Source organism: Camelus ferus, chromosome 12 (assembly GCF_009834535.1).
Source record: "Camelus ferus isolate YT-003-E chromosome 12, BCGSAC_Cfer_1.0, whole genome shotgun sequence".
Lineage (NCBI taxonomy): Eukaryota > Metazoa > Chordata > Mammalia > Artiodactyla > Camelidae > Camelus > Camelus ferus.
This window is the reverse complement of record NC_045707.1, coordinates 39938063-39951199: the sequence shown is the minus strand read 5'-3', so window position 1 is coordinate 39951199 and position 13137 is coordinate 39938063. Positions and strand designations below refer to the sequence as shown.

Genomic DNA, 13137 nt, shown 5'->3' with positions numbered 1-13137 from the left:
GTCAAATCTTCCTTAAGCTTTAGAAATTGACTAGCCCCCAAGTCAAATATGAGAACAGTGAGAAAGTTCACTCATTTTGACATACACTTACAATTGGATTCATTCTTTTAAAAAAACCTTTGGACTATTTTCCAAAGACCACACATATTATGCCTGGATTAAAAAAAATAGCTGTTGTCAATTTTCAAAATCTCAAAACAATTCAAAAAGATAAAAATAAGGACTCATTCTCCTCTCCCAGAAGAACCCAACTCTTTTCTCCTCCCATGTGTCAACATATATGTTCCTTTACAGATCTACAGGTATATTTCAATTTATAAAATAAATTACCCATGCGTTTTGCCTTGCTCAAAGATTAATTACAAAGAAACAATGAAATTAAAGCTTCAGGGCCCATATTTGCAAAAGCCCTCTACCTAACTACATTCAGAACTTTGTATTCTTTTCCTTAAAGAGACCCCCTCAAAATATATACGCTTAGGCTCCACAAAAGTTTATCTGTCCCTGGTTGCTACGTCCTGCACACCCATTACTTTGTCCTTTCAAAACCTACACTCCAAAACCAAGTTTAAATCCTGCCGTGGGAAGCCTTCTACACTTACTATAATGCAAAGTGACTTCCCCCTTCTCTAAGTCTTCGCTGCACTTACTAGACAACTTCAGAATCCTTTTGCCAAAATTCACCAGGTCAGTTAAGTTTGGGGACTTAAGTTTTTTGTATATTATTGTGTACAAACTATATATTATATAATGGTGCATAAATCATGTATTATATAACACTATCCCATCAGGATCCCAAGTAATCTCCCATAATCAAATATATTAACACACCTTCGTCAAAATACATGAGCATTCACACTGAATGACATAAATAAAGGCTATTAATAGCCTCACTTCAGTTTGGGTGATAACTAACACTAAATGAGTTATAAAGGAACTTTCAGTTTTCAGAGTTCTTGGATTTTAGAATTATGGCTAAAGGATTACAGAGCTGAAGATTATTGTGTCATTATTTCATGTCTCACCAGCCAGGTTTGACTTGACCAAAATGGCTCTTCACCCTTGTATCCCCAGTGAAAAGTGTCTGGCATGTAAGTGGGTGTTCAAGACATTTGACAGGACGAATGAATGAAAGAATGAAGTCTTATACTAGGTTGAGCTTGTCAAGGAGAAGGATTGGGCCCTTTTGAGTAGACATCTCTAACACCAAGGCTAGTGTCCGGCATGTGGTAAATACTCAACACATGCAGTTTGAGTTGCATCACACTGCTTAAATCTCTCACCATGACTACCTAGGATACTGATTCCAAAATCACTGACTTACAGAATAATCAGATTCCCATAGAGGACGGAGAATACCAGTTGGAGGATATGAAGAGCACAGTAGGAGGAAGAGCCTAGATATGGCAAAAATTTGTGGAAAAGGATCCATTCAGGAAATGGTATTTCAAATACCTTGGACTGTGCAATAAGGACGCCCTACCCCTTAAGAATTCTGGAGCATTTTTCTTGGTGACAAGCCTCCTTCTGACAACAACCTCTTTCCCGGTTTCTACATCACTTAGAATCCTCAACATCACAATTGTATTTACAAAAACAGTGCCTTGTTCCTCCCCTTGTCTGGGTAGTTTCAGATTTTTACAGATGGGCTAAAAGACTAAACCCGCTGGTAGATACTGCCAACTGGCATTATGTAGTCTAAACTGAACTCTTAAATTGGAGGTTCTAAACGGAATATTTTGTTAGTTTATCAATTATTTACTTTTTTTTTTTTTAATACATAATGACTGTGAGCATGGGTGCTGTAGACAATCACGGCGCAAATTGCTTTGTCTCTTGTGTGCCGGTTCCTCGTCAGTAAATGGGATCCTACTGTACTGCTTACCTCATAACGCTGTGACGGAGCTAAAGAATATAGAATAATAAAAATGTCCCTTTCTCTCGTCAGACAGGCCCCTTCTTCTCTACGGAGAGGGACGTCTCTTGCGACACGAATTCTTTTTTCTCTTCAGGGGGAACCCCTTGTCTTGCGAGCGATATCCCCCACTCTCGCGGGAAAAACCCCTTCTCTCGCAAGACTAGCCCCTTCTCCTCTCGCGAGACTAACTCTTAATTCTCTACTGAGAGGGACCTCCTTCTCCCGACAGTGGTAGGCCCTCCCCTCTCCTGAGGATAACCGCATACTCTTTTTCACCTGCGGGTCCCCATCTCTGGAGAGATTAACCCCTTTTCTCTGGCAAAAATAACCCCTTTTTCCCTTGCGAGAGGAGCCCCATGTCTCTTGAGACTAACCCCTTCTTCTCTTCAGGAGGAAAACCCCTCCCCTCTGCCCCCCCAAAAAACTTCTGAGAGAGACATGGTCACCTGAACCACAAACAATGCTCACTGCAAGTGTAATGCAGTTGGCTCTGTAAGCCTTAAGTTAGCCCTGCATAACCGATGGTAATATTTATGCTGATTATTGTTGATATTAGTCCCAAAATGATTATTTGCATTTGCATTGTGATCTTGCTTTTCAAAACGCTTTGATTTGATGGCAGACTTTATCCCCAAAGAATCCTTTGCAGTAAACAAAATATGTTATCCCAACTTAACAGTGAAGAAACTACAGCCAAAGGATGGAGTGACAGTATGTTCAGGTCACATTTACGGGAGTAAATTCTTGGCTCTTCATATGCACCTCAACCCCTTACACCCGAGTGCTTCCTTCTCTCTCCCTCAACAACATCCCATCCCTTCCATAAATCTGGCGTTGGTCAGCTCACATAACCTTGCAAAGTGCTGCCGTCTTTAGTAAAACCTCAAAACCACCTTCCCTGTCTTTAGTGTCTGAGACTTTGTTCACAGGGATGATGTTACTTCAAACAAAAAGAACTAGGTGATGATAAATCTCTGACCCCACTTTGCTCTTCAGAGTGTTCAAACATACCATATGCCATCCACCCACAATGATCCCCCCTTCCACTCTCCACTTTGTTAAAAGGAGGAGAGGGGATCTAAGTAGAGTTTCTATACCCACCTCACTTAGGCAACAATAGCATGGTATAAAAACTAATTTATATATGATCACTGTATAAGTCGAATACACACATATTCTTATGTACACATATATTAGCTCTAATGATATAATAATATAGTTTTATATACAAACAATATTGTATAATATAGTTTTTAAAGCTTATGTATGTATAACTAGCTTGAATATATATAATTTAATATTAACTATAACAACAATTTATATGTAATTGTTAAATATAAAGGTTCTTCATCTGTGAAGTACAAGTAATGATAATAGTAAATACTTTGTGAAGCGGTTATGAGGACTAAATGAATTAATACATTCTAAATGCTTAGAACAGTCTGTAATATAACATAGACACTCAATAAATGTTATCTGCCATAAATATTACTTATTTTACATATTATAAAAGGATTTCTCACTTGTAAATATTATTCACCAAAGACTCTCTTAAATATTTTGCTTCTTCAATGCACTAATTTTTAAAATTTATCACTATCTGTTTTCCAATGCAACTTTCAGAAAAACATTTTTTCCCTAAAGTGACACATTATCTTCCTTAGAAGACTACTTTAGTATGTGTTAATAAATATACCCTAAGTCAAATCACATACCCCTGAGGAAAGAAAAGCAAGCTGTAATTTAGAACCCTAGCAACAATTATTTTATACCATAGGACCTCGTTCTAGTCCTTAGTCATAGTATTATACACAAACACATATTATTAATTTCCTAAAACTGATTCATACTCAATTGTAACTGTTTAAATCAGCACTATTTTCAGAAATAACGACATTGGAAAAGATTAAACTATGTTTACCTCAGTGCACTTATGTCTAAGTTCTAGTGTCATTCAGAAAGACTTCAACACCCGTAGCCCATAACTTTTGACAGTCAAAGCTGGAAACACTCTTCATCCCTCATTATCTAAGCTATGGTCAAGGTTGGGCCAATGAATGTCCCAACCATGTGCACCCAAAATGAGGAAAAATAAGATAGCTTATTACATTTCTCCAAGGAAAATGGGCTCCTGGAGATATTTATGAAGAGCTGCTTTCCTTAGCTCTATTCTTACCTCACTTTTTAAAAAAGAAATCCCTACTTTGAACCTTACCAGTTTATATGGATTCTAGGATATTTAGAATAGGGTTTTAAGCAATGTTTTATCAACTGTGTTCCACAGGACACTAGAGCTGTAAGGTATTGATAGGCATTATATTTTTTAAATAAATATATGTGGACACACACACATACACACACATCACAGCTCCCTGATCACATAAAATTGGGAAACACTAGAGTTTATCTGATTTTTTTGTCATGGGATATTTTGGGATCCTTAATATAGTACTATAACTCTCTCAGAGGGAGCACGGTGGCCACAGCTCTCAGATACACATATCTATAGTCTTCATTTCACAAAGCATCTAATTCTAGTGTTCCATAGAACACACTTTGGGAAACTGCTGTACAGTATGATGTACCATATATTTCATATCTTTTGCTTGTATCCCTTTTCTCAATCTGAGCAGAATTGCTTCTTCTATTCAGTATTTTCAGTAAATTCACTATTTTATATTTCCACAGGTGAGGAAATTCATTTATTATATATCAAAAACATTGTCTACTCCTGGACTTGACCATTACAAAATTTTGGTTAATTGTTTTATATCACTTAAATCAATGATTTCTTGACCTGAAAAAAAAATCAATTGTGCTAACTCATAATTAAAATATCCCAGTATCAAAATTTTACATAAAGTTCATGATTGTGCCCACACACTTCTCCCCAGCCAAATGGCATGAAGTTGAACTTATGATTATCACGTGAACTCTTGTGAGTAGATGCCATTATATCCTCAAGAAACCATAGCAACTACCATTGATATATCCCCTTATATAAAACAGGCTAATAAATAAATCATAAAAATAAAAGCATTTTTACTATGAAGTCATATTAATCTGAAACAAGAGAAGCTCTAAAGTTTGGGGATATCTTTTTAAGTGCATTGAATGATGTTAAAAAAAATCAAATCGTCCTCAAAGGATTAAACAGACTCCTAAATGTTAAGAAATTATTGGTTATAATATTTCATTCCTATTGAAACTTTGAGACTTAAATTTGGACTTTGGACATGAGGACAAGTTTTAAATGTAGGCATATGACATATAGTATACATATAGTAGTATATAGTATATAGGCATTATATATATATTATATATAAATTGAACTGAAGGGTAAAGTGCAGTAGGATTTACAACCTCCATGTATCAATTTCTATGAATCCAAGCCTGTGGGAAAACTGCAAGAAACTTGAGTGTAAAACTGCACATGAATGTCTTGGTCACATTGATGTGTGTTTCTTCCTGAATGTTGAAAAAAATACTACATTAAAAAGAAAAAATAAACCAAAAAAAATTTTGATAAATCCATTTCCACATTGCCTCATAGTGAAAAGCTGTTATGTTTAACTGAAGCTAACCAAAATCAAAAATACTGCCTAAAACCACCAGTTTGATAAAATGTTCCCTAAGCTGTGCCAATGTTCCCTAGTACAAATCAGAAAATCCAGTACCTCTTTTGCATTAAACTTAGTTCCATGTGTTTCACGGCCTCCAAAGAGGATCCAGCTTCAGGTTTCTGACATTAAAAAGCTTAATATAGCCTAAAGAACTCCCCTAGGCACATCAGGAGTAATCAAATTTCATGTTAACTATTAAATTACAGACATTCAATTATGTTTTCCAAACCTCTGTTTAGAGATTCAAAAGGCCCTCAGAAAACATCCTTAAACTAAAGCCCAAGTTGGCAAGCGAAACCGTTTACCTGAGAGAGCGAAACAAAGAGGGGTCCTGGCCATCCCTGCCAGCTCATTGCAAAGTGGCACGCGATGTACCCCATCCTCATTGTGAGGCACAAATTCTTCGTGACACTGGGAGACACTGGAGAACAAAAATGCTATTAGAAATGCTTCAAAAGGAACATTTTTTGGCTGCGATAGAGACTTTTGACATTATTTATTAGGTTCAAAACTGCTGCACAGAAGCCTAACAATGGTTCTGTGGAAACCAGTACATCTGAGGCCCTTTCTGTTGTTCTGGGCAGGCATTGATTTGAAGATGGGCAGCACTCACGGAACAATTCCCTCGCAGCGGTCAGTGTAAGTGAGCATTCACCCCCGGCCTAGGAGGGGCCTGTGAACAAACCGTATGGAACTGCTGGGGTGTGCGGGACAGGGGGAAGAGCAAACCTTGATTAACCTCTTTGAGGGGAGATGGGTGGGAGCACCCACAAGCACAGGAAGGGGCGCTCTTGCCAGATTGCCATGGAGGGAGGCATCTGCCTCAGGCCCCCCTTTCCCCTGGGGATGCGGATGCTTGGGGAGCATCTCTGGTGCCATGGCAACTGAGCCTCTTCCAACTGTATTTCCTGGCACACCGGGGAGCCGGCTTTGGGAATCTGGGTTTGCCAGGGCGCCTCCTGTGGCTGCCATCCTCTCCTCCAGCTCGAGCTCTGAGGAACTCCTGGAGACCCTGGACGCGGCAAAGGGGGTCTGGCTCCTCCTGCGGAGGTCCATGGCAGTGTGAGGCCTCAGGGTGAGACCTGGAAGGCAAAGGAGAGCCAGGGTGGCACGGAAGTGTGTGGACTGTGCCCACCCACTGGGACTTAAATCTCTCCTGACAACCTGATGTTTGAGAAATCAATGTTTGTAATGTGCTGAATGAAAAAAAAAAATGTAAATCCCCTGACATCCTCACATGCTTCCCATATTTCTTTAAGAAAATAAAATGCTATCTATTCCTTTCTATTGTTTGAAAGCACCTTCTCCCCCAAAATAATTTTTACAGACTCCTCAGAAAATGTTTAATTTCATGGAAGACAGTTCAAAACTTCTAAAGAGAGGGAAACAGAAGAATTGGTGATGAAAATAAGGCCTCAAATTTGAAATTCAGGAAAAGTTTGCGAGTGGAAATTATTCAGTGGTGTTAGATACCATACAAAAACAAACAGATCCACCCATGTAGGCTTACAACTGTAAATTTAAAAATCCAAGAGGCGATTATGTACTGAGTTTTATTAGGAATTTCAAACCAGGTAAAAATTAAACCAATCAGTGATTTAATCTGATGTTGAGACCACACAGCACATGAATAAACACTAATAATAGACCGGATATTTTTTCTTTCTTTGCCCAACCATGTAATCATTGTTTCATGTAAAAGATATATATGTATATCCACATGCATTTACACATATAAGTATGCATATATATAAAATGTTGATATGTATCATATATATAAAATCTTGACATTTTTACCAAAGAAATTCTGCCCACTGACCTACAAAATTAAAGTCTAATTCTTCAGTAGTCAATTAAGGTAACTATGCTTTGAATCACTTTCTATGCACTTTTAAAAGGCGTTGAATAGCATGGAGATGTCTAAAATATTTGGAACAACCCAAGAGATAACTGGAAAATTCAAAAAATAAGTAAAAGATTTTAAACGCACACTGTCTTGCCAACGGGGAGTGTATCACTAGGTATTTCAGCTTAGCTCATCACGCACGCTTCTGCGCTTGGTATGTACTGGGCATCTCCCACTACACACAAACCAAGTTGAACTGAAAATTTTTTAGTGAGTCTGATTTCTCCAACGTGAGAATTATTTCCTGGAAATAAAGGTGGAATAGCATTTCAGGGTGGCCAGGAAAATAAAAGCTTTCAGGGAACCAATCCCATTGCTTTATGAAAACTAGATGCTTAATAACTATTTGGATCTCCAGCCTTGGCATATGATCCATTCACTGAAAGACGATTCCACCAGAGATCACAGATGTGGCTTTGGGATGTGGAGCAACAGAATACAGCATAGATGAAATATGCCGTCCTCTGTCTTGAGCTAAAGAATAGGAATTCCTTCCCTGAGTGTAATTCAATAATGATGCATTTTGTAACAAACTGTCTTAGAGGAACAGTGAGGTACAATGGAATAAATAGGCATTGGGGGTAGACCATCATAGATTTAAATTGCAGGACATCACCTGGCCCAAGCCTCTTTGTCCTTACTTGAAATGTGAGGATTGTGTTACCTACTTCACAGAGTTGCTAGTGGGATTAAATTTGCTCATTCATTTATTCATTCTTTAATATTTGAGTGTTATGTGCCTGGCAGTATTCTAGGCATCAGGAGTATGTAAAGGAGTAAAGCTGCAATATCCCTGCGCCTATGGACTTTGCTTTCTAGTTATGGGGAGAGGGAGTTGGGAGGGGCAGAAGACCAATAGATAAGCAAATGATGAAATGTGTAAGTATCAGCTAATCATAAATCTTAAGGAGAAAAACAAAGTAGAAAAGGTTAGGGAAGCCTACCCATGTAGGTGACATTTCAATAAAGATATGAAGGAAGTAAAAAAAGCAAACTAGGTAAGTATCTGAGGAAAGAATATGATAAAATGTAAAACATCTAGTACATAGTAAGTGCTCAGTACTCAAGAGCTATTCTTGCCATATTTGGAATCTTAATATAGGAATGCTCTGACCTGGAGTCAGAATGGAGGCTTGAATCCTGACTCCACCCCTAAAGTTACAGGATCTCAATGGTCCTCCAATTCTGCATCTAAACCATGGAAAAACAACAGTTCTTGTCTCAGAGGGTAGCCATGTGGACCATAATTGAAAATGAATGTTCAGATTTTAGCACACTGCCTTGGACATAAGACTCAAAAAGTGTTAACCAACCAGCATCTTCAACATTCATCAGCAAGCCCAGCCTTCCAGAAGTGTAGAATCTCTGACTCAGCACCTTTGGTTGAAAGTCTCCCAGCCCCTACTTTACCATTTACAGCCAAATCAGGACATTCTCCTCTAGTTCAAAGAAGGTTCCCTTTGTACTGTGTCAATATCTGTCTCTTCTATTGGCCAGTTCCAACAAACTGTACACATGTTTCCAGCAAAATCTACCCAAAAAGTACCAGGAAAGAAAGCTACAGAAAATTAGTCTAATTCTTTGTCTACATGACACTTCCTAGAATGTTTGGAGGTATGCATTGTTTCTTTACATTTTCTCTCCTGCAGGCAGACCATCAGCACCATAAACACCACGACCATCATCACAACCACCATTTACTCAGCCCTGCTATGTTCAGGGAATTTTATGTCAACCCCCTAATACCAACATCTCTTCAAAGTAGCGATTGTCAGTTAACAGAAAATACTGTATTCAAGGAACATTTATGGGACTTGATCATGGCGACAAAATTCAAACAGGAGAAAGCAGAAATTTAAGCCCAAGTATTTCTGGTACTGAGCTCAGGATTCCCTCATTCCAAAGCTCATCCCTTCTAGTCCATCTTCTTACCTTTAAATTATTCCTCCTATTATCCAGTTCTAAGATACATCATTTTTTTATACATTATGCTGTGCTATGAATTCACAGCTTCCTTATCTGTAAAGTGGGGATAATAACATTATCTAAGAGTATTATATGATGATTTCATCAACTAATGTAGCATACTTAGCACAGTATCTGGCACAGGGTGAGAGTTTCATAAATGGGGCCTGGGATGCAATACCCGAATCATCAAATCTTGTCATCAGCTCACACCTGTTCTCTCCTCCAATACAATACGTGGAAACAAGTATACTTCCATTAAAGATCGACAACTACAGTTCTTATAGAATGTTCTAGAATAGGACCTGCCGTTGATTCAAATAATGCTGCTCTTTCTGTTGAAGTGAAAAACAAAATGTGACCAGTTGAAAAGAGGGGAAAAGAGCTAGGAACCACAAAATGATACTTACCAGATGGGACAGACTCTCCCTTGGAATTGCGAGAGGGCTAAAGTCTCACGTGCCTGTTGATGTGGGTGCCTGCATCCTCCAGGTGCATAGGATTGGCTGAGTGGGCTTGAATAGACTTTTTTATTACTCACTGTTCCAGGAAGGAATTGCTCCAGGCCTGCTTGGGTGCTCCTCTGGCTCCCATATTAATTTCTCGTTTAACAGTGAAGATCAACGGGGTCTCTTCCCATTCACTGGATGGTGTCGGGGAAGGACTCGCTCCCCCAAGGCTCTCTTCCTCAAAAGAAGCTACACTTACAGCTGGAGGCCTGGGGATACTACACTGGCGAGCACAGAGCAGTCTTCTGCTTGCTATTGGAGTCTGAATCCTTCCTGGAAATACTGTAAAAGGTGAACACATTATTTTAAAGGACGGCACTTCAGTATCACCTGCTAAATGAATAGTAGGAAGGATGAAATCAGGTAATACATGAATTTTTTGTCCATTTCATGTTTCTACCCTGAACAAACAAAATGAGAGAGAAGCCATGGACCCAGGTGCCTGAGTGCAAGAAGAGGAGGGAAAAGGTGTAGAAAGGGAGGGAAAAAGCTGAAGATGCTTTTGTTGAGTTCAAGCCGTGTTGCAGGCATGGTGTGAAGTCATTTAGTCCTCTCAAGAATCTTAATTAACAAATATAATTATCATCTCCATTTTTTCAGGTCAGAAAGCTAGTTTGAGGCTTATGGGTTGAATTGTGTCCCCCAAAAAGGTATGTTGCAGTCCTAACCTTCTGTCCCTGTGGCATGACCTTGTTTGGAAATAGTGTCCCTGTAGCTGCCATCAAGTTAAGGCGAGGTTGTTAGGGTGGGGCATTAATCCAATATGACTAGTGCCCTTATAATGAAGAAAAACAGACACAAAGGAAGAAAGTCACGTGATGACAGAGGCAGAGAGCAGAGTGAGGTGTCTACAAGCCAAGGTACACCAAGGACTGCAGCATCCACCAGAAGCTAAGAGAAAGGCATGAAATGGATTCTCCCTTAGAAACTCTAAATGGTGCCAATCTTGCTGACACCTGGATTTCTGACTTCTGCTCCAGGACTGTGAGCAAACAATTTCATTTTAAGCCATCTAGTTTGCAGTTCTTTGTTATGACAGTTCTTGGAAATTAATATACTCACAATTGTTCCAACTCACACATGTCCCAGAATAATGATTAACAGCAGCCCTTTCCACTAAAGAGAAAGTGTTCAGACGTGGAGGGTAGAAAAGAGGAAAAAACGTAGGTGGGACTATATGGAATCAGAGGGAGAAAGGTAGTCAGTATCTTGAGTTCCCCTGTGTGGAAGAAAGTGTGCCAATGCACCAGCTAATACCAAGACTCCTATTCCCTGTGCTCAAGATTCAGTCAAGTGGCAAAGAGGATGCTGGCCATATTAGGTACCAGGACACCCTACTCCTGAACCACAGCTCTGCCCCACAGATAATAAAAATAAAAGAAGGGGCCAAGTAGGAGCACCCTGGGAGTATATGTCCCATCAGAAAGAGTAAGCCACTTACTTCTCAGATGGTATCTTATTGCCCTGAAAGAATGTGGGTCCAGTGAAGCCAGATTTTTTTCTGGATTTTCAGGAGAAGCAGACATATGTCTTTTATATACATAAAAACTTCTGATTTGTAAATGTTGGTAACTCCCACAATTAAAAAAATACATATGGTAGGGACTCCACAAACATCTGCTCTCTGAATTACCATAGGCCACCAGTGTACATCTTTGGCCTATGGTCAGCCCTACGAAAGTCACACCATCATTTACCTCCTTTACTACTGCCATCATCTCAGAACCTGATTTTCTAAATATTCTGCTTGGAACTGTGGGGATGCATTTGCAAGCTCTGTGTACAAGTACATCACAGAGTTCTAGAAGTCTCATCCACTTCCAACACTGAGATTTTCACTTTAATCTTAATTGAGTACTCCTTTTCATCATAAAGCCTAGAATATGAAACGGCAGAGAAGTGTATCAGTCTTTCTCAAATGCAGAGAAACTTCTATAATCCTTCAAAACAGTAGCTCTGGGGCTCTTGATCCCAAAGGAAAATCCACAACCCTAGAACGAGTGGCATTTGATCTGCACCCATTCTGTTGTTCAAATATCAAGAACAGGTGTAAGGCTGAAGGCATTTTACACACACTCACATCCCAGAAGTTCTGTGTTGCAAGAGACCTTAACAGTCATCTGAGGCTGACCCTCACCACCCTCATCATCCACCTCTATTTAAATACCTCCAGAGGCCTGAATCTCATTACCTCTGTCAGAGACTTCACTGCTTATCAGAAGAGTGAATAAGTAACTTTGTATTCTCTATACAAGAGGATAGATAGATATTCTACATAGGGAATAATTATCAAAGTCACCTTAGATGATGTTGAGACAGGTGGTGACTGATGGTTAGTTATTCAACCAATTTTTATTGAGCTCCTACCATTAACCAGGTACTACAACAATGACAAAATGTTACTCAGGTCAACAGAATTGATCATTTTTAGGTTAAACTGATCAGCTGAGTTTTGGCAAAATGGACCTCAGCACAGCAACCCAGAGCCTCCCAATGTCACAGACTCCTGCACGAATTTCAGGTTTCCTCTATGATACAACTACCAAGTTGCCTGAGTCAAACAGAACAACCAGTGGTTTGGGCTTTAAACAATCAGAGACTGTTGTTAGACATGGAAGGGCCTTTTGCAATCTCTAAGAGCATCCGGCATGCATTAAAAAATACAGGTATGTGGTCCTGGGCCCCAGTCTCTGTAGTCTGTCAGCCTCCCAGGGATTATAATGAGTAATCAGGGAGCCACTGGTCTAACTCACTCAGCAGAGGTTTCATGTACTGTTGTAAACTGCATTCAGTCTAAACATCTATGAACAAGCTAGAGCCATGACATCAGGGCTATCTTTCTCCTCCGAGGATGATCTCCCTGTGAACAGTCTTCATTTCTGACACCAGCATTATCTACCAGTTTGCAATCTGTATATTCGTTTTTATCTCATTTGCTTTCCCACCAGTAACCCTGCTTGAGCCAGACCACAATCCTTCAGCTTACCCACTCTACTGAGGAGGAAAGTGAGGTCAGAGAGTAAGCGTCTGTCCACACCACTGGTCAAGCACCAGAGAAGCTGGGGTTGGGACCCAGGTCTTAGATTGTGAAGGGGTTTTGTTTTGCTACTGCGCCATCGATGCCAGCAGTGCCAGAAGAAACACATGACTACTGTGAACTGGGCCTGATGCAGGAAGGGGTGCAAATAACCACAAGAACAGCTGGCAAACAGTGGG

General features: G+C 39.6%; 1 protein-coding gene across 1 annotated transcript; it reads right to left on the bottom strand.

Annotated features, from left to right (window-relative positions):
• Window positions 1–6175: 6175 nt before the first annotated feature.
• On the bottom strand, window positions 6176–11636 carry C12H12orf42 (chromosome 12 C12orf42 homolog). The gene is given in 4 exon segments (XM_032493810.1): window positions 6176–6255; window positions 6258–6720; window positions 9872–10203; window positions 11555–11636. Coding segments are annotated over 4 exon segments (957 nt in total).
• Window positions 11637–13137: the final 1501 nt, after the last annotated feature.